A 27,331-nucleotide genomic window follows, 5' to 3' on the forward strand; every position below is an offset into this window, starting at 1 on the left:
AGAAAATACAGAAAATCATTATTAACTCGAATTCTGAACCCTTTTTGAAAAAGAGCTGAAAGGAAAAACTTACAGAAGGACTCTTAGGCAATCCAACCCGTTGTCCACATGTTGTTAAGAGATTAACCAAACATTCACGGACTCGGCCCTGAAAAAAAAGTATTACTTTAGTCTGATTCTCCTCCTAAATGGACATAAAGCACATTGATGAATAAAATCATCATGACAGGGATTTGGTAGATTAAAATCGTGGATGGGGATATTTTTCCAGATATTACCTGACACATCCACGGTCTCTTCCAACCTGATTGGGGTACAACGTCAGCAGGACTGAGCGAGCAAGAACGCCTAGGTGTGGCTACTACTTTGGAGCAATTAGCAGCTTCCTCTTTAGTGTTCAAATATTTTCTACCAATCACTGGGGTCTGTGATAAATCGAATGTGAAGTCCATTGTACGACCTGACAAACAAAACCGAAAAATAATTGTAATTATTTGGAGGAATAACAAGATTAAAGCCTTCGAAATGGATCCGATCGGTAGATTTAATAGACATGGGCATGGTATTCACCCTGTATATACAGGGTGATTCAACAGTAGTCGATCGGTCGATAACTCCTTGAAATTTTGGACTAGGAGAACGATTCAAACTTCAAAGGGATCTAATAAGCGCATAAGCTTAAATTATTTTTGACTGTTTAGGGTGGTCCACCCTTCTTTTCAAAAGAGAATAGCCAATATTATTTTCTTAATCTACATGAAATTCTGATTTCGAAATACTCCATTTGTCATAAATTTTCTGTGTACCTTTTTGAGGTAGGCCACTTTCTCAGACAAATTTCATGATTATGATGTTTTTAACTAGAGATCGTATCTTGAAAACCGTTAGAGATAACTGTATGTTTTTTTTATTTGAATTTCTAAAGAGTTTTCAAGTCGATTTCGCCAGAGTTTGGATTATTCTCCAAGTTCAAAATTTCCAAGAGTGATCGACCGATCGAGCACTGCTGACTCACCCTCTAGAGTGTAGTCGCATCGCGTTTTATTTGCACAAAGAATATTTCCTCTTTCACAACCTGGAATTTTGAAAAATCCCAATACCTGACGAGTATAACTCAACGTTTTTCCTATACAGGGTGACGATTTAAAAACTTGCCAGGCCAATTATGTCGCGACAATGATGTTCTCAGAGAAAATGCCGAAACAGGTCAATTTTTATTCGGAGGGGGACACATTTTGAGCAGAATTGTAAGCCGAAATCTCCTCAACCCTAGGTGTAGGGGCTATCACCCCTAAATTCTTAATAAGGATAGGGGGTGAGATTTACCTCAATTGAAAGATCACTTGTCTCTTTACATGATAATACTATGGTTTGCAAATTTTTATTGATTCCTTGAATTAGTTACAGGAGGTGACAATTTGAAAATTTGCCAGTACAATTATGTCTCGACAAGGATGTTTTCAAAGAAAAAGCCGACATATTTTGAGCAAAATTGTAAGCCAAAATCACCTCAATCTTAGGTGTAGGGGTTATTACCCCTAAATTCTTAATAGGGAATAGAGGGTGAGCTAAACCTCAATTGGAAGACAATAATTATGTAGAGGGACATATTGTCTTCCAATTGTGGTTTAGCTCATCCTCTATTCCCTATTAAGAATTTAGGGGTGATATCCCCTACACCTAAGATTGAGGAGATTTTGGCTCACAATTCTGCTAGAAACATATCCCCCTCTGAATAAAAATTGACCTGTTCTGGCATATTCTCTGAAAACATCCTTGTCGAGACATAATTGGCCTGGCAAGTTTTCAAACTGTCACCTCCTGTAAACACTTCAAGGACTCAATAAAATTTTGCTAACCATAGTATTCATGTAGAGGGTCAAGTGCTCTTTCAATTGAGGTATAGCTCACCCCCTATTCCCTTCTGAGAATTTAGGGGTGATATAGCTCCTACACCTAGGGTTGAGGAGATTACGGCTTACAATTCTGCGCAAAATATGCCCCCTACGAATAGAAATTGACCTGTTTCGGCATTTTCTCTGGAAACCATCTTATTTGCCGTGATATAATTGGACTGACAAGTTTTCAAATTGTCACCCTGTATGCAAAATGAAACAAGGTCAATTGAAAATTGTTCCATTCAAAAGAATATCATGAATCCGATCAACCAATAGGTTATCAATCATTCTCAAACTGAAATTTATAATTTCGTAACTCAACTGCAAGAAAATTGAATTACCTGGTAGTTCTTTCTTTGAAAAACTGTTGTCTTCCCCGAAATTGGCGTGTGATGTTGAGGATAAGGAGCTTTCCCACTGAGAATATGACGACGACGGAGGAGTGACCAAAGAGCTAGATCGACTAACGACCAGCTTCAGGATCTTGAGGGCTTCCTTCCAGTGAACGCCATCTATATATTTGACGATGACTCTCAATAGGTCCGCGTTTATTGGATGGCAAGCTGCTGACGCCAGATCCACATAATGCAACATGCAGTGAATAATATTTAAAACAGCCAGTTGTAGTGTACTTGGCCCCTTCTCCAATATTTCGACCAGAAAAGTAAGCATGTTCAGGCTGAGATATGAGTAGGTGTCATATAGATATTTTATCACGCATTTTGTCCATTGAAAACTTTCTTTACTGAATGTTCTCCTACTGTAGAGGTTCATCACAGTTCCAAGGTTTTCTAGTTTCTTACTCTTTTCAATGCTGACCTGGTTTGAAGAACAGATAATGAATTCAATAATTCAACCTGTTATCCGCCATATATACAGCATGAGACAGAAGACTACGAACTGAGATTAATATCTAAGCTTTTCAGGTAAAAGTTCCTAACAACTTAAATCTTAAAATTCTTCTGCCTTGAGAAAGATGTCGGCAATTTAAGGAGATTTAGATTCATTTCTATGTTCAGAAGGTTGAAAAATATTATGATGGTTCACAGCCTTTCTTTGACTCACTCTGTATATGTATAATAAGCAAAGTGGGGCAAAATATGTTATTTTTCTTGAAATATTTTAAGGCTTTTCCCTCCCAACTTCAGAAATACAGGGCAACAAAATAAAATATCGATGTTTGTAGGAATTGTCTACAATTTAAAAAGAAAAAACTGAACAAAACGTTCGTTTTGAAATATTTCGAAAATTGCAAGTATCATCCAAAAATCCTCACTCCTAACACCTGGAAATAAGCGGTGAATTTCTTACCTGAGCAATATTTTCAGCAGCACGTATGCACAACTCATTTGCGTCCTCATAATTCAATAAAAGATAAGGCAAGAGAGCTATAACGTTCATCGGGAACGCGATGTTTTGCGAAGGATCGATAACCGATAGATTGAGCAAAAGAGTTAGCTGGGATAGCAATTCCATAACTGGTTCATAAGTGTTAGGATGAGTACAACCCTGTAAATATAAAGCATAAATGATTTTTAAGGAGTTCAGTTCGAATCCTTGATTATATTGCTCTTTAATTACTGCGAATTAGAAAAGTGACTCAATAAATTCCTCATGGAATATACAGGATGGTCCACGAATAACCTTCGAAATACATGAACTTTTTTGTCAATATATTCGATTTCAAGAAGATACCATCATAAAATCAACCGTAAAATTTAAACTTCCAACGTTATAGTTGGGGAGCCCAAGAGGGAAATTCGGGATATGTCAGATTAATATAAGGGAAGGACAATTTAAGCGTGACGAAAATGTGTGGAAGGGCGCCAAACTTGCAGAAAAAAAAACTTCACGTGTATATTCCTTAGCGCGGTGGCTTTCTACCTTATTTTGAAGCTGATGATTCAAGGATAACGGAAAAAAATGTAACAGTTTCAGCAAGCCGATACAATAAAAATAAACCATAAAGGTCATAAAAAATCTGTTTTTTGAATTATCTCCTCTCCTAGGCTTCAAATTGTTTTCGCGTTCTTTAAAAAGTTGAAGAGCATAACATTTTCTACAAATTTTGTCCGAAGAAATTTTTTCTACGTTCGAACATTTTTGAGATATAAGGCGATTAATGTACACTCACTTTCAAAAGTTTTGCACCCCCCCTGTAGTGGAGATAAAATAATCAAGATTCACAACAAATTGTTACTGACAACAACAGAAACTTGTTGACCACCAAATAAAACGATAACATTACGAAACAAAAAATTTTCTTGTGTTTAAATATCGATTTTGTCAAATGTGTGCCTTTCTGCGGACCAGTAGTTTTTCGTTTTAAGTACCGGTTAGTTCAAAAACTGTGTAATATGCCCAGAAACGAGTTGTCTGAGTTTGACAGAACTAGAATTATTGCTCTCTGTCAAGAAGGGCTCTCACGCCATCAGATAGCCAATAGACTGAACATTATTCGAAGCACGGTTAGCAAAACGATTAGGCGTTTTGAGGAAACTGGTGGAGTGCATAGTAGACCTCGAAATGGTCGTCCTCGTGTTACCACGATTCGAGAAGATCGGTATATTGCCCAATCAGCCCGTAGAAATAGGTCAGTGACGGTACCAACACTCAGGTCGGAATTCCAAAAAGCCCACAACCGTGTAATTTCATGTGCTACAATTCGTAGAAGAATTTTAACATCAGGATTGCGGTCCAAAAGGCCTCTTAGAGTTCGTTTATTAACAGTTCGTCACCGAACCGCTCGTCTGCAGTGGTCGCGAGCTCATCAAAACTGGCATTTAGAAGAATGGAGGAATGTGCTATTTACAGATGAGTTCACGGTTTGGGTTAGTAAGTGATGACTACAGCTTAAGAGTTTGGAGGGAACCAGGATGTCGAAATAGACCTGAGAGAGCTATTCAAGTTGCTCCTTTTCGCGGTGGCACTGAAATGTTTTGGGGCGGCATAATGTTTGGAAGAAGAACGCCACTAATTCACATATTCGGGACGATGACTGGTGCATATTGCCTCGAAAATATCATAAATCCTGTAATTATACCCATGAGTAATGAATTAGGGGCTCAATTTATCTTTATGGACGATAATGCCAGGCCACATTGCAGTAGAGGTGTTCAAGAAGCCCTGGAAAACCAAAACATTATCAGATTAGAATGGCCCGCGATGTCTCCTGACATAAATCCTATAGTGCATATATGGGATCATGTCTCCAGAGCCGTTTTCCGTCGAAATAATCCACCACGAAATTCACAAGAACTTATTGTAGCTGTTACCGAGGAATGGATGAATATTCCGCAGGAAATAATCAATAATTTAATTTTTGGAATGCCTAGACGAGTGAATGCATTGCTAAGCAGCAGAGGCTCAAATACTGCATATTAGTTTGCTCTTTTATTAATTAACTTTTAATTTTCCGTTTAAATTTAATTTTTGTTTTTGCAATTTTTGATTCCTAATTTGTATTTGTTGTTTCAACTTCATAATTCTATGAAATGAAATTGATTTCATTTTATTTCTGTAAAAGCCTTCCATTATCCTTGAACCCGAGGGTATAATTTCTTTTTCAAAGTTTGAGATAGCCTTAATAATTAGGGGGTGCAGGACTTTTGAAAGTGAGTGTACATTAGACTGGGTTTCCACATCGACCTTGGCCTTTCGCATGTGTGGCTTAGCTCGCCCTTATCGCCTTCTAACTCGAAAACGGTTGAGGTATGTAAAATTGCTCCAGACAAAAGTTGTATAGAATTTTATTATTTACAACTTTCATAATGAATGCAGAAACGATTAGGGGTACAGGAAGGGAGATATTTTGAAAAATTGCCTTGTTATCATCTTCAAACTGTCAGATTAAGAAAACCCCTCCTAATAAGTGTCAGATTAATGGGTCAACACGTCTGAAACACCGAGATTCACCATCTGTATGAAAATCTGACATGCTCGAGTATGTCAAAGGACCGCTGTGACCTTGCGTCACGTCTGAATTGTCAGTCTCTTGAAAAGTAACTTCCTTTGGGTTCAATTAACATATCCTCCAAAAATCTGACACGCTTGAAATTTTTTTTTATCGTTTCTACTTCTTCCGTACGGCCAGCCCCACCACGCAAACTGTCAGATTTACATGAATTTATTATCAGAGACTCCTAGGGTATATACAGTATCTTAATCTGACACGCTCGAGTATGTACCTGACGATTTTTTGCAGTAAAATTTTCCACTGTGATTCACGGTGATGAAAAAATAGTGCTTCTGCAGCACATGGGTAAAAACCTCCCCTGGACTAAGCCCATATTCCGTTGCTATTTTCCCTCTATTGACCCTACAACCTTAAATCATCATTCGTGGACCATCCTGTATAATTTCACTTGAAAAATCATATTTCAATTTCTGTAAGATGTGAAAATCTAGGATATTCGTCAAAAAATATTATGAATCACTTTCGTCTCTGTTAATATGGAGCAAAGAAAACAAACAAAATTGAAAAAAATGCACAGCTCACCTTCAGCAAGAGAGCATGTACTCCTGGGAATGAATTCCAGCGAAGTTGCTGCTGAAGTTTCTCCACCTTATCTCTGGCGTCAGGTCTATCCAAAGGCAGTCGATGTAGAACTCTTTTCAGTAGACGGACGGCCAACAAGAACTCATGCTCGTAGTCAGATTCCAGAAGCGACACAGCTAGCCAGAACAGCTGAGCCAGAATGGTCATTTTATCGTCCTGAGTAGCCGAATCTCCTAACATCTTCAAACTTTGAGCTGATCTTGATCTAGCAAGGTTAGACGCGAATTTATTCAGTGGTATCTTATGATCCGGCTCATGGCTACTTCTACCCCTATCTTTGTTGTCGTTAGGGGAGGAAGTAGACTTTTTGAAACCGTATGAAACCGAGTAACTGGTGCTCCTAGCATGACCGCCCTGCAGTTGGTAACTTATCTGAGGTATTACATTAGATTGACCTTCGCCCATACCCTTTTTAGGGGCTGTCTCCTTGTTGTTCAAATTCGGAGTAGATTTGAAAAACTCTTTCATGCAATCTATGGGTCGGAAATCTGATTCTAAGGAATCCACTGCTGCTTCCAAAGTGAGAAGTAATTCAGTTACATAACCTAAAAATCAAATGGGACATCAAATGATGAAGATAAGGATTCATGGACTCAAACTCATAGAAAACAGAACACTCCGATTTTGTATTTACCTTGCATATCCTCTCCTTGTTCGGCAACCGTCTCCACCAATCTACTAAGAATATCAGAAAGCATTCGAGTCGTAATCGGTACCTTCAGAGCTCTGAAAATCTGCAAGGACCTGCCCGCGTAATGTCTCGAAGAGCAACTCAGACCCAGCTGCAACGCAGTTTGAGCCCATCTCTCGTTTATGTGCCCCAAAGGTAGGGATTCCCTGAACACCCTGACCACGTGCTGAAGCAAAGTTTCCATTTGTTCGGCACTCTTTATCGACCAAACTTTCGCGGTGATATCTTCGTAATTCCATAACGGACTATCGTCGTTACGTTTAGCCAGAAAAGCGATGAGGGATTTTATGATGTTCGGCGTGCTCTGTTCCAACTTTGGCGTGGCTGACGACGAAGTCGTATGAAGACTCACTTCAGGCGGCTTGGCCACTTGTTCGGATGTTTCTTCCTCGGATTCAGCTAAAAATTTGAACGTTTGATATCCGGAATTTAGAAAAAGTTCAATCTAAATTTGATTTCATTTCAATTTCCTTTAAGTTTGGAAGCACAAATGTACATGTAGGTCGAAACTAGTGGTTAATATGGTGGATATGGTGAATGGGATAGATATACCTAATAACCTTATCCTAGCAGACATGCTTTATAACATGCACGACGAAATAAAACGTATCAAGAATATTTCTAAAGTCGAATTAAATCAAGAAACTGACCCCAGAAAAAGATCCCGAGATTGGAAAGCAAAAACAGGAAAATCTTAAAATAATAGATCAGTTTCCTATTGGTGTTAAAACATAACAAATGACATGACGCATAGTGATCCTTGAATATTCAAGAAATTGAAATAATGATTCATGTAACTTTCAAACGGGCTTAGCTGTATAGGCTCTTTTTGCAAGTGAAATAGGATGCAAGTTCGTAGTATTAACTACTGAGGAAACCAAAACTGATTTGCTAGAAGGATGAAGATGATATTGTACTGTACTACCTAGTGTCTAATGCCAGTCTATCTGAAAACTAAAGAGCCTTGTAAGCTAGATATTCATTAAAATATTCAAGAACAATGATAATGGAAAAGACGTAAATTGATTAAATAAACAAGCATTCACATCGAAAAGAAGTGATGAGAAACTATTACTCACAGAGGAAGTTCAACAGAGAACAAGAAGCATTGAGAACAATACGCTGACAAAGACTTGTAGAGCTGCGCAAGCCAAAAACCTTATTGGCAAATTGCACTGGGAAAAATTTTTGGACATTAGTCAACCTACGCAAGTATCGCCTACAGTACTCTGCATGGAGAAAAGCGCCCGATAAAGGAAATTGTACTCACTAAGTTCTTCACTTTCGGACGGTGGATCAATACTGGGTAGTTTACTAGCATCTCCCTCAGGTTGATGAGTTGCAGAACTGAAGAAAGCATCGAAGACTGGGTCTGGCTCTGGAAAGAGAGGGAAGCTCAGTGTTGATTCAGCGATACTTCAAACAATGATGAATATTATTGCCTAAATTTAAAAAATATTGTCTCACCTGTGTAATTATGAGAAATCACAGGCAACGCAGGTATAGAGAGTCCTAACTCAAGTTCTTCTGTCTTAGTCGTCAGAAGTATCTGAGCCACTGTCAAATAGTCATTGTGTTGGGCAATAACAATCAGCAGATTGAGTAATAGTTGCTTGCAGTGGGTATGCACTAATGGTCTTGTATGATCTAGACCTAAGAATGCAACATGAAGCATGAGTGGTACGTGGATCGTCCAGTCCAATTCTAAACCATCAATTACCACATCACACAATAACATCACTCCTATATTACATCTGGAAAAACAATCATTTATCGAAAATAGTGTAAACTATTAACTTTTGAAAAGTATTTAGCTTTTACAAGACATGAAACAATGAATAGTATTTACCTGTGGAAGCTAGATATAGGTTGTGAACTATCTGGTAAATAGTCTGACAATGGAGCAAAGTATCCACCATATTCAGGCATAGGCAATGGGTGTGGTTGAGGTATAGGCATATCACATTTATCTTGATTAGGATTCTAGAGAATTAAATTGTTTTAGAGTAGGTACTTAATAGGTGAAATTTTGAATTATCACCTCATCAGATGACGAGTACATATCTTCTTGATTTTTGCATTTTTCCATGGCGAAGTCACCAAGAACATTGGACGCCTTGGATGGATCTTCCCCACTGTGCCTCTTTGTATGAATTGTACCCTTCTCAACACCTGAATAGCAATATCACACGTTATTATTTGATGCAAAAATCAAATGATTTTAATATAGCCAGGGTCAACTACCTACGACCAGTTTCATAATCAAATTTAAAGTCACTTTAAGCTTAAAGCTTCCTTTACTGTCCGTTATATTTTCAGCTGGTTCCAAACTGTTGCGTATGTAAAATTCATTAGCGTGCAAATTGCGACACCAAGTATTGCCGCCTCTATTCGGAGTACAAATTATTTTGGCCCGTTTTTTAATGGTCAAAAATGGAATTTCAGAACAGAATAAATGAACCGAGTATTATCCATCGCTGGATACTACTTTTTTCCACCTCTCATATTATTAAATAAGTGTTTCTGCTGTATATGTGGGCCAATATTTCATGAAAATTTTCCTGAATTGAAACAGTGAATTTTTTAAATATCCAAGATGGCTGAGTTACAACCCCTAGAAGTTCGACAAAATTTCATTGAATTTCAAGTACCGGACTGTGGAAGGTGACTCCGGCATCGCAAAAACGAAACAAAACAAAAACATATGGCTGGACAATGAATGATTCAGTACCAAGTTCATCAGATTAGATGCATCAGGTCACTTTTGAGAGAATCATAATTATTGTATCGTGCAATTTAGGGTAAAAAAAAATGTAAAAAATCGAGGCAGTTTCTTGATAGTGCTTATGTTAGTTATCTTGAAAAAGTGCCATGATGTTTCCCCATTTCATCCCATTTGGATGTTGGAATGTTCGAACAAGAAGATTGTGATGCCCACTGTGAATTCGTGAATAATTTAGACGAATTTTACTGGTGAGATTTTGAAGTATTATTCTATTTTTTACAGTTGTGTCCTAAGTCTCTTCTGTCAGTTGGTATCGAAATGAGCCATTTCATAAAATCGTGTAAGTTACTAAAAAACATGGGCGCCCGCAGGGGGGGCCAGGGGGAGCCACGGCCCCCCTGAGATTCTGATAGACACCGTTAGAGAAATTTTTCTTTCAGTAAAACTAGTCGTAGATGATATTTTGCCCCCCCTGAGAAAAATTTCTGCGGGCGCCCATGCTAAAAAATAATGAGAACAATTCGGCAATCCTAAGTTTCCATTTTCGTTACCACGTAAATATCGAACGAGCCAATATCCTAAACGAAACCATATGGTCGAATCAGGAGATGAGTTTTTTCCCACTGCTTTGCGATAATTCAGCAACAAACGGTCTAGGGTCGTATTAGGATCTATTTCAGTAATAATTTTAAATTTTTTTTCAACTTTGTCATTTTGAAAGTTTTGTATAGGTGATTTTTGGTGAAACGCTTCATTTTGACCAGTTCTACCTTCTGTTGAGAAAAAGCCCCAATATAACCTCTATAAATTTCAACAATCTGTTCGTAAGGGGATATATATGACTGTCACATCTTCGGATCAATCATTCACAATAATTCACATTAATTTCAACAAAAGTGAAGTGAAAATCCCCAATCCAATAGTGACTTACTCAAATCGTGCCTGCTGTTCGAATCAACTTGGCCAGTATTGCCGTCTGAATGGCTTGAAGTCTTCCTCATCATCGTCAGGCGGTAGAAAGGAGGTGTTTCGGTCCTCTCAATATTGAAATTCAAAGATTCCACCGTCTGCAGTTCCGTCATCATCTCGTCGAATAATTTAGTTGGCTGGACTCGTGCTAAATACAATACTACTCGTTTCGCCTACGAAATAATACAAAGAGCATCTTTCAGAATAAAACAATGCAATGTTCGGATTAACCTATTCAAACAAGGGTTTCACGGTGGGAGGCCATGATCTACCCCATTACTTACATAAGGTAGAAGTTCTGTAGGAGCCATTCCGGAAATGATAATAAGATATCGTATAATAACTCTCATATTATTTGGCCAGGAAGAACATAACGTTTTCCAAACAAGTTCTATTTCTTTAGGGTGGTAATCTCCAAACTAAAAAAGAATACATATTATGTATCGATCATTCCACATTCTACCAAATGAAAATACAAAATAATTCTCTTCCTTCGAATGCAGTAACACAGAAACCTTGTATCTTTTCATCCTTTACCTTTGCAGTAAGGTAGAACATATTATTCAGAACCATTTCTGTAGCTTCTGAAGAACCCCATCCATCTCTTTTGGTTCTTCCACTTTCACTGGAATAATACTGAAATGGACGATATCACTAATCGAGCTTCTGGATAGGTAATCTAACTCACCTGATAATATTGAGGAGGCACATTAGGATCGACCAATTCCATATTATGTAACCAGGGCAGGATATATTCTAGTAACATGGGTCTTATATCAGATCGGGCCGTATTGAATCGGTATGTTATTTCTGAAAGGAATATAGGTAAATTGCCTAGTAGAAAATTTGATCACAGATAATTTGGACCTCCTGACACAATAATTAGTGCTTAATTAGGTAGGGAAATTAAATCGGAAATAGTTTTGTCTTATGGTCTCATTGAAATAAACTGCTCCACAAGAGTTAGGGATATCGTATTCAATCGTTTTTAAAAGTATGTAATCTTCGAGAAAATCGCTGTAAAATCATTTAAAACTCAATAACAACCTGAATCGATCCAATAAAAATCAGTATGAGACATTTCGCCAATCTGGTCGCCTTTTTTCTGAAGTTTCATTGCATATGCTTCAATGTTCTTATTTTGAAATGAAGTCAGTTTATCAACGGCTTTGATGCCATGACGTAAATTAACAAACGCTGAGGCTAATAGGGCTATCGGAATGCTACAGGATGGCCTAACTAAGGTTGTTGTAGCGGAAAGGCTCCAAGTCAGCCAAAGTGTGATATCTCGACTTTGGAATAGGTTCAGGGAGACAGGTTCGGTGTTGGAAAGACCAAGGCTTGGTGGGCGACGAAAAACAACACCGGCTCAGGATCGTTTCATCACCGTTTCGGCGAGAAGAAATCCTACATGTACGTGTAGAATGCTACGGAATACTCTTCAAAATGCAGATGGGGTCCAAGTTTCCATCGAAACCATCAGACGACGTTTGAAAGAGGTGAATCTCGATTCCAGACGTCCATTAAGAGAAGTTCCATTAACACGTGATCATAAGCGTCAAAGACTGGAATGGGCAAGGCAACATATCCATTGGAATGATCAATGGCGTAGTGTACGTTTCACTGATGAATCCATGTATGGACAATCCCACGCATACCCCATAATCGTCGCTATGTCCAAGAAGTCCATCCATTCCGAGGGGGTAGTGTTATGGTATGGGCCGGGATATGTTTCAACGGGCGCACAGATCTACACATTTGTCCTGGGAATATGACCGTCTTACACTATAGGGAGCATGTCATTGACAATGTTGTGCCAAATGTTCACGCTGCTATTGGTGAAACTTTTCAATTTCTAGACGATAACGCTAGACCGCACCGTGCAGCCATAGTTGAGAATGCGCGTGTGGAGCTTGGTATTCCACAATACCTCCGCACTCACCAGATTTGAATTGCATAGAACATGCATGGGATATGCTCCAAAGAAGATTAGATAATCATCAACCTACCCCAGAAACCTTAAATGATCTGAGAGAGCTTCTGCCCCGTTTATGGAACCAAATTCCTCAAGAAATGTTCAACAACCTCTTGTGTAGTATGCAAAGAAGATGTCAAGCTGTTATTGATGCCCGTGGAGTCCATACATTGTATTGATAGTCTTGAAATGCTTGAATTCTCTGGGAATAAAATTTCGTTATTTTACTCGATTTTCCTTAACCACCCTCTATACGCTGCAGATCTACAGGCTAAAATTAATTTGCAACTTGAAATCATATTAATATCAATTTTCATCACAAAAATCTTATTTTAACTATATTTTCTTGCAATTTAAGTCAATATCCCTAACTCATGTGGAGCAGTTTATTTCAACAACCGAACAACCTCTCGCCGACAATAATTTGTATGTGACGTTTCTCGAATACCAATCACATCTTATGTAAGGTAAAATTAGGAAAATGCTTCGAAAATATAAACCTACCGATTTCCTTCCTTCTTACCTGGCCATACAGTTATTCCGAAACCGATACAATAAGGGTGACACATCCGAAATTTACGTCACCATTTGAAAGTTCATGGATTTGGAGGGATAGGCTTAGGAGTTGAGATGACGAAGTTTTATTATAGAATAATAAATTCCCCGCCAAAGTTCGCATAACTTTCGTGATTGAAACTTAGGGGATTCAATTTTGGATATCCAGTTATTTGTAATGTGGATTTGGGAGAGGAGAGTCAAAGGTTAATCCTTAATATACTTAGTGACGTAGGAATGAGTACACCCAGGAAGTATTGGAATATTTAAATCAATGCACGTTTTATTATCATGGTGAAGCACTAATGTGGAGAAGCATGTGGGGTATTGGCGAGGAAGGACGATGGTTTTCTTTTTTTGAGTTTTACATTTGATTTCATAAGACAACTGCGTGCACACCATAGAAGTTTTTTGAAACTGCGGTTTGTTGTTCATGTTGTTCAACACTTACCTGAAAACATGGGCATGGTTAATTCAGGGTGAAGATGGGCAAGTTGACTCGACAAATACACTTGAGACCTGCAGAATGTAGTGGCCAAAAGGGAGTCAAGTGTGCCTTTTCTTCTTGTTCCTTCACCTAGAAATCGAGAAGAATATTTCATATTTCTTAGTAGTTTACATATATGAAGAGGAATGCGAAAGAGATAATACGAAAAATTGATTCAATTAATTTATCAGGGAGATTGGAAATTCGGTTGACTCACATAGGCTGTGAAATTAAAAAAGGGACACCAAATATAAAATAAAAATGAAGAATGAGTTAAAAGTAATGCTTAAATTTCATATTTTTAAGGTATTCAGTATTTTGTAAAAAAATCTCGGAAAGTTCAATTTTTATTTTACCCCTTCATGCATAATTGGGGAAATTGTCATGGACCTCCTACAAGAGTGTAAGGTGTTCTTTTGAATGGCAACCATTACTTTGTGCCAGAAAAAGGGATAGAACTTTTGTTTCCGAGGATGGTTTGGTCGTTTTCATCGGAGTTTTTGTCAACCCTTTCTTGATAAAGGGGTGAAATGGGATGGTGTTAAACTTATCGTATTCAAATTTTTACTTGTTATTCATGTTTTTTGTGGTGATTGGTGTTTTTGAAGTAGTATTGAAAACATTCCTTTTTCGTAGGGTAGAAATTACTGAAAGATGACAGAACTCATCGATGTCCACTTATTTCTGTAATTATGATTCTCATTCATAATTCGTCAACTACTATCGTAGAAAAAAGGCATGTTTTCGATAACACTTCAAAAACATCTACTTCAATAACTCCTAAAGTTGATGTCATTGACCTAAAAATACATAAAAATGTAAGAATTCGATTTCAATAAGTTTAACCATTTGATCCCAAATAAAAAAGGGTCCATCAATGACCAAATCATAATCAGCAACAAAAGATCTATCCATTTCTGGCAAGTTAGGGTTGCCATTTAAAAAAATCATCTACCCTCCACCCTTCGTAGAGGATGCACGAAAAACTCCTCAATGATACATGAAAATTTGCGTCCTTTGAAATAAAAATTGACAAAATGGTAAATACCGAGGATATGCATTTTCTGCATTATTTTTTGTTACAACAAAGTCGGGTTCAGTTCGACTTCCACTTCAACTCCTACTTTTACCTATCGACAAGAAACAGAAAGAATTCTAAGCTATCCTCTGACGTACTTCCAGAAATCTCAATTATACAACTTTTATTGTAGTGATATGGAAAAATGCATCTTTTTCTTCAATAAAACCCACTCAGTCCACATTTATATCTCCCTTATCTAATTAATTTGTCTAATTGAAAAATTAATAAGCCCTTCATTGAGTTTTCGGATCCCTAGTTGAATTTATTTTCAGTTAAACTATGAAGAAGAGAATGCGGAAATCAATTTGAAAGTTGCGCGAAAATTTCAACACCCACGGAGTCTGTCCGATATAAGGCATGGGGCGGGAAATTCCCGAGAACACAAACCTATCCGAGGTTTCAGAAGTTGGTGCGGGGTTTTTGGAGAACTGTTATGGAAAGCACATTTTCGCCGGAAGACTTTTACTCGTGGACCTCCCTGGTTGAGACGTTCCAATTTTACTACATTCCCATTCTGGTGAGTTTTTCAATCGCTTCAGCAAACCTTCTGGGATGGGCGAAAAATATCGACATTTTTTCAGAAAATTATCGATAAATATCGTCGATATTTCAAATTCCGATAATATCGACTATCGATATTTTTTCGGAGTATCAAATTCGGTATTTTTGTGTGAAAGACGTTGATCTGATGTGTATTGTGTGTATAATGGAGGCGAGTTGTGTAATTGAGTTTCACTATGAATCTAAAGGTCAATCTGGTCAAACGAAAAATATATGAGTGTGTACCCATGCACGATCTAAAATTGGACCTTTTCATGCTTTCGGCTTACTCGGGATTACAGTGAATCAGCGATTTGGATTTTAGTCAATTACAAGTTGGCAGTTAGTTGAATGTAGTTGAATTGCATGTGGTATTGAATCTACCAATATATCGAAATATCGATATTTTTTCCCCGATGTATATCGATACTATTGAGAAATATCGATACAATATACCGATATTTTTTTCACCCTTGCCCATCCATAAACCTTCATGTAAATAAAAATGCGGTGATAAAGTGTGGTACCGCACTATAGTGCGTATTAAAAAGTTTTTAAAATACGGAGAACTTTATCATTATCCATTCCACAAAAAATTTTATTCCTGATGAAAATTGTTGTTTGGAGTGAAAGACATATTAAGATTTGAGTTCTGTCTGGCATCACCTGCGCCTCAACATTTTTCCCAACCCTGAGTGCATGTCATCGACTTACTCATATGAATCTAGTTTTAATATACGCACTACTTCCGCAGGTTTGTCTAGGGACTGTTGGTAATTCCATCTCCGTTTACGTGTTCTTCCACAGCAAAAAAATGAGACACCTTTCATCGTCTTACTATTTGTCCGCCTTGGCAGTAAGTGACACCTTATTCCTGCTATCGATTTTCATGGTTTGGCTTCGTTTTTTCGAAATAGACGTGTTCAACAACGAAGGCACATGTCAAGCCCTGATCTACATCAGTGCAGTTTGCAGTTTCTTGAGCGTATGGCTGGTGGTTGCCTTCACGCTGGAGAGATTCATTGCCGTCAAGTATCCTTTGAATCAACGTTCGGTAAGTTTTAATACTCAGAAATAAATACAAGAGTCTAACAACACTTCGAAGAGCATGATGAGGATACTACGTTGAAAAATAGGATAACAACTTCATAAGATCTTATAGCCAGAGAGGCTCTGTCTTCCAAACACAGGCAGTTGAAAACAAAAAATTTAATTTTTTTTCCGATAATGAGAGTTGTACTTTCCTGAGATTTTCAATTTCTAATTTAAAAATATATGATTCATTTTGATTTGAAAGATTCTATTTTGAATTGTTCGTTTATGTGACTTATACAAGGTATACCAAGTTCGAGGGCCTTTTAGACATTTCTGGAGAACTGGACTTCTTGAAATCTGAAAATTTGGATCAAGATATTGTTCGACATTATCAACTGAGCTGAAATCGAGGCTAAAATATTCTTGAAGCCTAAGCACTTTCAGTTATACAGGGATTGAACGTAAATTTTTCCAAAAAATTTTTTCTTACTTTTTCTTTCCTGATATAAGTGTACAAATCTCCACTTACTTTCCACTATCATCAGTTTAGGAAAAAAATGAAAATAACTGCCTTCAGAGAATTCACAGCCTGTAGTCGAAAACAAAGCGAAGTTTTCGTCTCATTTTTGGACGTAGTAAAATTTTTTAAGGAAGGAACCTGAAGAAAACATTCACTTCCATAGCAACGTTTCAGCGGATTTTGTCGCCTTCTTCAGTAGCACTCAAAATATGACTGAGACTAATTGATCAAAATTCTTTATTCCAGGTATGGACAGTGGCCAGAGCAAAATTAGTAATACTCAGCCTTGTAGTATTTGCTATTATCCTTTATATACCGCTCGTTTACTTGTCCGCAATAACCGACCATAGTGGTACAAGCATCTGCGGAATTCAACCCGAACTGGCCGATTTGGCAATCAAATTCAACTACATAGACACCTTTCTGACCTACGTGGCACCAGTCACAATAATCACGTTCCTAAATATATGGATAGGAAAGATCCTATTTCATTTCACCAAGATAAGAAGAGGAATGACTATGAGAGGAAGTAGATTCGGAAAGGCATCCGACTCGCTGAAATTGAAATACGCTAATACGATATCCCAGAAGAGTATCACCAAAATGCTGCTGATGGTGTCCACCGTCTTTCTATGCTTCAATTTTCCTAGTTACATTTTGAGAATAGTTGCTTATTTAATTGAGGTGAGTGATAATATAAAATTAGCTCAATGGTGCGTAGGCTCAAACTAAACTACTCAGTATTAAATGTTTTGCACAGTTCTACTTGTTAGCGTACGGAATAAAAACCTGATAAAAGCTTTTTTTCAGGTGAAAGCAGTGACAGTATATCCTTCGTATACTTTGCAGCAGTTACAGCAATGGTGTCAGCTGCTTTTTTATACAAATTTCGGTATAAACTTCATTCTTTATTGTGTGAGCGGTAAAAATTTTCGAAGAGCTCTCAAGAATTTGCTGAAAATTAAACGGCCACAGCGTTCTGGAAAAAGTGAAATTATCGTTCTAACTGGTAAGGAAAATGCAGAATTAATCTATACCCAATAGCAAAAAGAAGAATACATTTGTTTCCGACCTGCTCTTTATCTTCAGCTAATACCTCATACTGAGAAATAGAGAAAAAACAAAAGTACCTACTACACTTAACTTTTTTTTCTATTACAGATAGCAGAGTACAATCTAGTGGAAGCTCATTGGCATCTATAAGAAGAAAGCTGAATTTCCTTTGAAATAAAAAATTGAGACTTCATTGCAGCAGATAAGAATTTCCTTAATTGTTTCTGAAAATACGAAACATTTTCGAAAAAAGTAAAAATATTTCAGAATTACGAATAAAATGAGAGATTTATATCTCGTGTTATGAGTTCCTAGGAATGAAAAATTTTTATATACATAATACACCATGCATATGATTTGTAATTCATTGCTGATTATATGAATGATTTTTATTCGTGAGATATCAGCAATCTTCAATTGTATCGTGAACTCTTTTTTCTTGATCGAGATTATTTATTTATCTCTTCATCAGGAGAACTACAATGCAATTACAAGTAAGTATAAATAATCCATAAACACAACTCATCAGGAAACATTCAAGCAAATAACTGATCTCAAAGCAAAACAACCTACTTATCGAGTTTGTGAATTTCGCCACCAGGTGCCTTGAAATTAAATTGAATCACCATAGAATTTCATGTTTTTACGCTGCGTAATTGAAAACAAGAAAAAGAAAATTATAATTCAGTGATTCAACTGATAAATGACAACTGACATTCTTGTTTATGGACTCCAGGCGAAAATTTCATTGCGAAGGAAATTTTCTTTTCATGTTGTGAAGATTAGTGTCTAATTTTTGTTCTAGATTCTCTGTTGAAAGTGAAAGATTTTATCTTGGATAAAATAAAGTGGTGGGCAGAGTGAGGTTAAGACTAGAATCAGTTTTGACTCGGCTTCGAAATGGATATCAACAAGAAAAAGTGTTTCACTTGTGGAAAAATTGGGCATTTAGCGAAAATTTGCAGATTGAATCAATTCAACAAGTTAGATAAAGATGAACATTCCAAAAGTAATCTTATTTTGATAAAAAACAAAGTAACGCGATGTTTCGTTTGCAAAAAATTGGGGCACAAATCTAAGGAGTGCTACAAATATCCATCGAGGAGAAATGACGACCTTTCAGGGCCTTCCAATTTCGCTCAGCCTTACGTGGATGAGGCAAATGCTATAACACAAGCGTTTGACTCCATGGATGAGCATGAATGGGATTTCATGAAAAATGAAAATCAAAATGAGCCATCTCTATCAAAATCTCATGATACAGAACGAAGCACAAGAAGCTTTGTAAACAAACATGAAGAGTCCAAATATTATAAGACAGTAATTTTGAGTAAAATCAAGTTTACTGGTTATTTGGATACTTGTAGTGAAAAGTGTTTGATTAAATATTCCGCTGCTAAGAGGGCTCAACTCAATGTTCAGCTGGATGATACAGACGTCATGGCGAATTCTCCAACTTTCCAAGGAAAAATTGTTTCTATTGGAAAAGCTCTAACCACAATGAGCGTTGATTCTGTTGAACTACCCAACATGGAACTATTTGTAGTGAATGATAATGTTTTGAATATCGATATTGTTGTTGGAAGAAGTTGGTTGGATCACCCGAATATACTATTACTGAAGATTGAGAATGCAGTTCATGTAGGTGATATAACATTACATCCTTTCGATAAGTTTGCAAGTATTTTGAGTAGTTTTGATGTGAAACTTACAAATAAAAGAAATGAGATGGATCCCCGATTTGATGCCTTGAGTTCAGGTGATGAAGATTTTGGAAAGCCTTCTAATGCTGGGAAGAAACAAGATTATAATTTTTTGGATGATTATAGAGATGTGAAAAAAAATTTACATGATGTTGATTACGCTAGAGACAGGGAACGAGAGATGGGTAGAGAGAGATCAAGGAGTAGAGAAAGAATAAGATCATCTTTGAGAGATGGTAGATCTGGTAAAATGAGTGACAGGTTAAGGAGATCTAGATCAAGGGAGAGATCACCCCGTGAGAGATACATGGGTAGACATAGTGGGAGACGCTAAGGTTGATGCATATTAAATTATTCAATTTCATTTATTTTATTGAGGAATATTCTCAGTTTAGAATTTTTCCAAATGTACTTTCATGTGTCTGTTTCTTCAAAGTAATTTTCCATTAACTTCAATTCATACGTGTAGTTGATCAATAATAAAAAATGTCAGAATTTTGGAAGGAATTTTCTCATTGAAAAGACTTGATATTTTGAACATGATGAAAAGTTCTACCAAAGTGAGATTTCACCTTTTTGTACCTAATTCAGCAGGAATATTTTCATGGTTTTTACTGTTCAGCAGAAGATTGTGGCAATAATATTTTGAGAATTTTCTCAAGGTATGATAAATCGATTGATTAGTGGGTAAGTGAGATATAAATGCAGTTTTGATGAAAATCAATATTTCTGCTCGACACATATTGAAAGAGGATGATGTGTTGGTTCACTGAGGGGAGGGTGGTGGCGGTGTTGATAAGAACTATGGAACTCAATTGATAGCCTGAAGTAATCCAAACTCATAGAGGAATTTTCAGCTTTTCACTTGAAACCACAAGTTGCCATTTGAAGAAAGAGTCCATCAAAGGTGTAAAATGGATATGGAAATCAACCAGATGAAAAAGGAGAGCGGAGATAGTATGTCCAGAGACTATAGTGTTAAAGAAAATGTAATAATTTATGAATTATCAGTAAAAGAAGAAAATGGAGATGAGGAGAAGAGCAATTTGTGTTATGCCATCAAAATGGGACTGTAGCTTGTATAGATGTATATGTAGTTGGCGTACACAAAGATGCATTTGTGGCATTCTAATATCTTGTTAGAAGAATGATTCTATTTTCTAATGTTGAAGATTTTTTTCCAATTAACTGGGAAAATAGGTATAGAATAAAGAGAATTTTTCAAGAAACGCTCAGGAAAGCTTTCTGAAATTGCAACTGAAACCAACCAAATGATACTTTCTGATTTGGAAAGAGAAAACTCATTGAAAACTGATGACTTCATAGAGACACTTGTTGAGTACACAAATTAGATGGCAATCTGGTGAAATAAAATTATAAAAAAAACAACATGAGTCCATGGAGTTCTGATGATAATAAGCATTATTTCATAGAAAATGATCCAAAAGTGGTAAATCTTCTTGGCTTTTCCTTACAAAAATATGGAGCCTCTTATAGCATTTTCAAGTTTCATTCATTGTGAGGCTTCTTCTATCTGCCGTGTCTCTTCCGGGATGAACTGAGGCCTTATGGCCCATTGTTCATCGGCATGCAGTTGGAGTGACTCACACTTCAGGTACACCAACAAAAATGCCACAAGTCAACGGAGAGTCCCCCTCACTGTAGGAATAGTGGGTGTTGGGTTATGTACATGTGTTCAACAGTCTTATCACTGCTCCTGCACAAGCAGCACAAGGAACAACCAGTGGGTCCCATCTTCTTTAGATGTTTAAACCTGTTTATTAAACAGGTGGCCATTTACCAGACTGGCTGTTTCCTCCCAAGGGTTAGCCATTGAGCTCAGGCTTAGAGACTGAGAATTTTCTGTCATCTAATAAAGTTCCTGACAGATGGAAAGCGCCGGCTCATAGTGCGTTCAGCAAAAATGATGTGGAGTATGAGTAAGAAGATGACTTCATATCTGAAGGATTTGAAGTGAATTGCAATGTTTGCATTCATTCAAAGTCAGTGATGGTTAAGGAAAAAATGCTATGCATATGCAATTACAGTCAGAATTATTTATTCAATTACTGATTTAATGGTTGGTGTGAATGCATACTTTCTTTAAATGAATAAACTGACAGAAAACGTTCAAGAACAGGATATTCATTTTAGGAGATAAGGTAAGTACTGAATTTCAATAAACGTTTGGTGGGGCAAGCAATTGATTGGTGACAAGGAAGAGCAAATAAACAGAAATATCAACGATTTCAAATGAGAATGAAGATGTGTGTGAAGTTCACGAAAAGCATGTAATAATTTATTCAAATTAAATGAAGTTGCTATTTATTTGAAGTTATGTACTTCAAATGTCGACTGTTTAAAGTGGAGCTTTGACTAGTAGCAGAGATGATCAAAATGGTATTTCCACTTTTTGAAGCTTTGACATAATTTTTCTTGAACGGAACAACATGTAGAAACAGTTCAAATATATTGTGAAAATTCAAAATCTATCTGATGTATGTTCTTCATTCAAGTATAATTTTTGCAAGAGTTTGTATCTGCTGTTTGTTGGGAAGAAATTTCAATATCACTGATTGCAAAGGTAAGGGAACTTTAGTTATAAAACGCTGTTACAGTTGTTATACCTCAAGTATGATAAAAATAAACTTATTTTCCCTCTCGAAGAATGGCCTGGTGAATTTGAGAAAGTAATTAAGTGAACTAAATTTTCTAAATTGAGAAGATCTCAATTTGTATGTGCATATCTTTAAATGACGAAGACTTCCAAGTTGGAACATCCTGGAATCAAATAGCAATCCAACATGATAAAGGTACTCACCAGTTTCACTTTCAAGATGAGGACTAACACTTCCAAAGAACCTCTTGTCAAGAATTTGAAGAAGTTGCAATGCAGTGTCTCGGATGTGTGTTCTTGGACAACCAGTATTCATCAAGGTTACATTGATCACTGCATAGTAGTGGTCGCAAGGATATTCCCTGTAATTAATATTCCACAGTACTCGGGAAGTTGTGGATTGAAAATTGAACCTACCTTGTACTGAACATGTATGACAATGCAAGGAAACATTCGTCTGCAACCGGATAGCTGTATGTAAAGCACTTTTCTATAAGCCAATCCACAAGTAGACCAATGTCAGGATTGGCTTCCAGAAGTAAGATGACGGTTTCTTGGGCGAGTTTGAAGACCTTCAAAGAAACATACCATCATATTTGTGAATATGAATGAGTGGTGAAGTGAAAAATATTGACGATTTGCGAAGAGAGGGGCCAAAGAAGGAACTTGTATCCTTACATGAAGAGGTGGAACAGTAAAAGCTCACAAATGAATGGTCCCATCAAATAATTTCACGCAAGTTGGACCTAAATAGGTAGAGTACCGTGAATAAATGGAGTGTAGAAAGAGTAAGTTAATTAATACGCTCTGTACTAGATGTCCGAAATTCAACTGTGGGATTCAGCTGTTGGGCAAATGCTTTTAAAAGGTTCCTCAATTCATGGCATAATAGGTCAACCCCAAAGAACATTGGCCATGGAAGTATCTATAGAACAATGGAGGATCGGTATTTGCCACAAATACCAAACGCTGGGTAATATTGGAGTCAGCTGTCAGACGAATAGTGCTCTTCTGGACAAAGTCAAGCAGTGCTGTGGAAGCACATGAGAGTAGTATTCCAATCCTGGTCGTATTTGGCCTTCTAGAGTATTTGCGAGTTGGAGGGTGAAACATATTTGTGAAAAAAAAATCCCTTTCTTCTTTTCAGCAGCAATTGCCGAGTCCATTGTGCCAGACAAGGCTTCGTCTCCAACAAGTTCCAAGGAGTCTGTATGCTCCAGTGTCTGCTCTTTCATCAATATTAGCAGTGAAATAGTGTGAATTTTGTTGTATTGAAGCTCACGAGATTCCTGTGACACCAATCGATTATGATCTCGAGATCTCTGCAAGATATGGAGTCATATCTCTTATTATCCAGTCTCCATTGAGACTGGCTTGTCAAAACGAAATGAAGTGAAGTGAACAACACGCAATTTTGCGTGATTTCTTATGTGGAAGCATTCAAACCGTTGCATAATGCTCACAGTCATTCGACCTTATCGAAAAATGCGTGCCTATGAGAGGTAGTGTATTTGAAAGTGGTTGAGATGTAGTGAAAAATCCTCGCTCTGGACCGGCCCTCTACGTTCTCAACATTAAAAGGAAATTGTGACTAGAAATTGTAATTAAGAGTTAGTAGAGATTTTGAAAGAACTAAGGGCATAAAATAAGTTATCGATCAACTAGTACTGAAAGACAATTCATCGGAGATGGCCAGATTTGTAGAAAGAAAGTAGTTCATTTTGCATCACGATAACGCACCGTCGGTCGTACAAGGCCATTTCAGGACAAAAACTCAACAAATCAGGATCAAACAACTCCAAAACTCAAATTACCACTATAGCACTTCAAGGCACCTGTTTTTAGTTGATCGAAGAGATAAAAGAATTCACGGCGATTAAAGAAATCAATTCCTGAAAAGGCGTTCAAAGTGTGTTGTTGATTGGATTATAATTGTTGAAATCTATCGTTTCCAAATTTCTCAGAATTTTTTGTGCTTGTTAAATGATATGATGAAGGTTTAATTTCAATAGTCTCCCTCTAGAACATAACTGATTTGGCAGCGTGATTTTCCTCTTTGTAATCACTCCCTGAATTAAAGAAACTTCCTATCCTATTTCTCCTCAAGACTAGCTGAAAATTCATTTAATGAATAGATGATTCCCATACAGGGTGTGCCAGCCATAACTTTTTCCACCCCGAATTTTGAGCTTTCGGATGGAATAACAAAAAAACGCTCAGACAGGTCAAATTTTGTTGAAAGGGGGACAAATAAGGGTGTTCAAATGAGTTTGATATCACTACCCCTCTAGCCGCAACCCCTTACAGCTCTCATTTTTGAATAGGGAAAAGGGGTTGAGCAGCACCTTGTTGGAAAGGCAATTCAATTTCCAGCATGAGTGTATTTTTTTTCATCACTTTATTATTATACAGTGTGACTCAGTATTCCATCAATAACTTTCACACGCCGAATTTGGATCTTTGAAATGGAGAAAACGCTCGGACGGTTCAAAAAATGAATTCGATATCACTACCCCTCTAGTCGCTACCCTAACAGCAATTATTTCAATTTAAACGAAAGCGCACGATTTACGACCTATTATTATCTCTATTCAAAAATAATTGCTCTAGAGGTGTAGTGATATCAAATTAATTTTTTGACCCGTCCGAGCGTTTTTTCCATCTTAAAGATCCAAATTCGGCGTGTGAAAGTTATTGAATGCTGAGTCACTCTGTATAATAATAAAGCGATGAAAAAAAAATACACTCGTGCAGGAAATTGAATTGTCTTTCCAACAAGGTGCTATTTGACCCCTTTTCCCTATTAAGAAATGAGAGCTGTTAGGGGTTGCGGCCAGAGGGGTAGTCATATCAAACTCATTTGAACACCCATATTTGTCCCCCTTTCAACAAAATTTGACCTGTCTGAGCGTTTTTTCGTTATTCCATCCCAAAGCTCAAAATTCGGGGTGGAAAGTTATGGATGGACCACCCTGTATATTCAGGGAAATGATACCAAGCACGTAAATTTTAATGCGGAATTGTAACCTCGAAGCAAAAGAAGATTGAAGAAATGAAAAGGTTGCCAGCGGCGAGTCTGGAGGGCCTTTTGTTTCTCCAGGGGTGGCACAGCTCATTACGAAAATTTAAAATGGCTATATCTTTTTATCAGAGCCAAATTGGAAAAAATGGTATGGGAAAAAAGTGTTTGTTTTGACTTCAAGAATCTACTGATAAAATATTTGTACGAGTCAAAGACTCACCCTGTATAGATCAAAACCCTTTAAGTGAGCATAGAATATTTCAAAGCCAACTAGGATAATGTGCCAATGAGATTGTTCCTTTCTCAATTCTAAGGAACTCTGCGCAAAACGATCATTACAAATTACCAAAAAATTAAATACTGACTCACTTTTTCTTCACTGCTATTTAGCATAGTATCTAACCAAAGGTAGTAGGGCGAATCTTCCACCCAATCACTAGGACTGAAACAAGGACCACAGCACAAAACCGCGCTCATAGACTGAAGAACCGCATATTGAAAATCGCTTATTTTTTCTTGATCCCCATCACTTGTTGGGTTTGGTTTCAAACTGTATTTTCCAGCTGACTGGGAAAATAACAGGAATATTTTTTTACGAAGATCTCTTTTCAGTAAGTTCGCTCTTCGTTCCACTGAAAAAAAATTCTTTTAGTGTATCCAAAGCCATTTCTGCAAGTTTCAATACTTACGATCAAAATTCTCGAACATTTTCTTTATGAAGTTGCAGAAATGAAGTATCAATTCCTTGGCCCCGACGGAAGTTTTGTCTGGTTCAAGCTCCAAATAGTATCTTACAGCTTCTATAAACTCAGTTATTTGAGGAATCAATGTCAATCGGTTCCTATCGATGGCCCAAGAACTGACGCCCAATGTTCCTTTTTCCGCTAATTGTTCGAATAATTTTATTAGTGTCAATCGCAATGGGTTCTTCCTTCTGCGCCTCCTAACATTTTCTTGTTTCTTCTCCGTTATTTCCTTAATGTACGGGACTAATTCTTCTAGTAGATCCCTGAAAGTAAGTTGTTATAATATTTTTCTTCATAGGGAAGCACCAATGCTAATAGACAAATTCTTGTCATGTAAAGAAAGTTTATAATTCATAAAGAAAATCTCACCCTAAAGCATCATGATGGATGTGACCTAAGGCATATATCGTGGTATCTCTGACATCAGGACCTTCACAGCGTAAGAATGGTACTACCAGTTTGTAGAGACCAGTAGGAGATACACTTGCTAATTTATTTTCGATTTTTTCATTACTGCTTAGGCTGCTGTCTGTATTGGAACTGGAATATTGAATGCTAGTTATTAGAAAAGTTACAAATAAGTATGAAATTTGCAAGGCATGCATCTTCCTTTATTACTCTTCTAGATAAGAGTATCATTCCATTCGATTTGTACTCAAAAATTCTATCTAATATTAATTTCAATCTATGTAATACTGATAATATAATAAGTTCATTACTCCTCATTTTTACTACTGTATAACATCTAATTCATTTTGATCCACAAATTTTCATAAAAACTCAAGATCAAGTGGACACAGCATGAATAACCCTGTATATTCATGTAATACTTGATAGTGTTATTATTTTCTGATAATACCAGATTTTGTTAGTATCTAAGTTGCATTCTTCTAAGCTTTTCGAAAAAAAAAACTGTATTCCTTTGATTCCCACTACAAGTTCAACAATAGACTTAAAACTCTTAAAATTTTGGCAAAACCTGACTTCAAATTATGATCACTCAACTCAATCCCATGTTCGCTCTCATAAAATATTCCTTGAAATTTTGCCTTTTTAGGTAAGTCCTTTCCGAAAATATCTGAAAATCCAAACTGAGCAACTGAGAAAAAAGTCAAATAAATATGGTGTAAATTAAGAAAAATCTCAAAATATTCTT

At 36.9% G+C, this 27,331-nt stretch overlaps 2 protein-coding genes across 2 annotated transcripts in view; one reads left to right on the top strand and one right to left on the bottom strand.

Annotated features, from left to right (window-relative positions):
• Nucleotides 1–27,331, bottom strand: part of LOC123321266 (protein furry) — a 48,653-nt gene that overhangs the window by 14,017 nt on the left and 7,305 nt on the right. The window contains exons 11-30 of the mRNA XM_044908715.1: nucleotides 26,545–26,715; nucleotides 26,119–26,438; nucleotides 25,799–26,061; nucleotides 22,825–22,979; nucleotides 22,612–22,769; nucleotides 13,823–13,948; nucleotides 11,530–11,651; nucleotides 11,379–11,477; nucleotides 11,126–11,260; nucleotides 10,804–11,014; nucleotides 9,189–9,319; nucleotides 8,997–9,130; nucleotides 8,615–8,901; nucleotides 8,418–8,525; nucleotides 7,091–7,546; nucleotides 6,397–7,001; nucleotides 3,210–3,407; nucleotides 2,240–2,717; nucleotides 279–460; nucleotides 74–148 (exon numbers count right to left, since the gene is read on the bottom strand). Coding sequence (XP_044764650.1) covers nucleotides 74–148; nucleotides 279–460; nucleotides 2,240–2,717; nucleotides 3,210–3,407; nucleotides 6,397–7,001; nucleotides 7,091–7,546; nucleotides 8,418–8,525; nucleotides 8,615–8,901; nucleotides 8,997–9,130; nucleotides 9,189–9,319; nucleotides 10,804–11,014; nucleotides 11,126–11,260; nucleotides 11,379–11,477; nucleotides 11,530–11,651; nucleotides 13,823–13,948; nucleotides 22,612–22,769; nucleotides 22,825–22,979; nucleotides 25,799–26,061; nucleotides 26,119–26,438; nucleotides 26,545–26,715 — 4,414 coding nt within the window. The remainder of the gene's footprint in view (nucleotides 1–73; nucleotides 149–278; nucleotides 461–2,239; nucleotides 2,718–3,209; nucleotides 3,408–6,396; nucleotides 7,002–7,090; nucleotides 7,547–8,417; nucleotides 8,526–8,614; nucleotides 8,902–8,996; nucleotides 9,131–9,188; nucleotides 9,320–10,803; nucleotides 11,015–11,125; nucleotides 11,261–11,378; nucleotides 11,478–11,529; nucleotides 11,652–13,822; nucleotides 13,949–22,611; nucleotides 22,770–22,824; nucleotides 22,980–25,798; nucleotides 26,062–26,118; nucleotides 26,439–26,544; nucleotides 26,716–27,331) is intronic.
• LOC123321274 (neuropeptides capa receptor) lies at nucleotides 15,346–18,262 on the top strand. The gene is made up of 5 exons (XM_044908728.1): nucleotides 15,346–15,456; nucleotides 16,234–16,533; nucleotides 17,281–17,718; nucleotides 17,845–18,043; nucleotides 18,196–18,262. Exons 1-5 carry the CDS (start codon nucleotides 15,373–15,375, stop codon nucleotides 18,258–18,260), a joined length of 1,086 nt encoding a protein of 361 aa, XP_044764663.1. The 5' UTR covers nucleotides 15,346–15,372; the 3' UTR covers nucleotides 18,261–18,262.

Source organism: Coccinella septempunctata, chromosome 1 (genome assembly GCF_907165205.1).
Source record: "Coccinella septempunctata chromosome 1, icCocSept1.1, whole genome shotgun sequence".
NCBI lineage: Eukaryota > Metazoa > Arthropoda > Insecta > Coleoptera > Coccinellidae > Coccinella > Coccinella septempunctata.

Bases quoted from the DNA above. Each gene is read 5' to 3' on its own strand.
- LOC123321274 (XM_044908728.1), top strand. From the start codon at position 15,373: ATGGAAAGCACATTTTCGCCGGAAGACTTTTACTCGTGGACCTCCCTG. The intron at 17,719-17,844 runs GTGAGTGATAAT...GCTTTTTTTCAG, and splicing joins TAGTTGCTTATTTAATTGAG to GTGAAAGCAGTGACAGTATA. The intron at 18,044-18,195 runs GTAAGGAAAATG...TTTCTATTACAG, and splicing joins TGAAATTATCGTTCTAACTG to ATAGCAGAGTACAATCTAGT.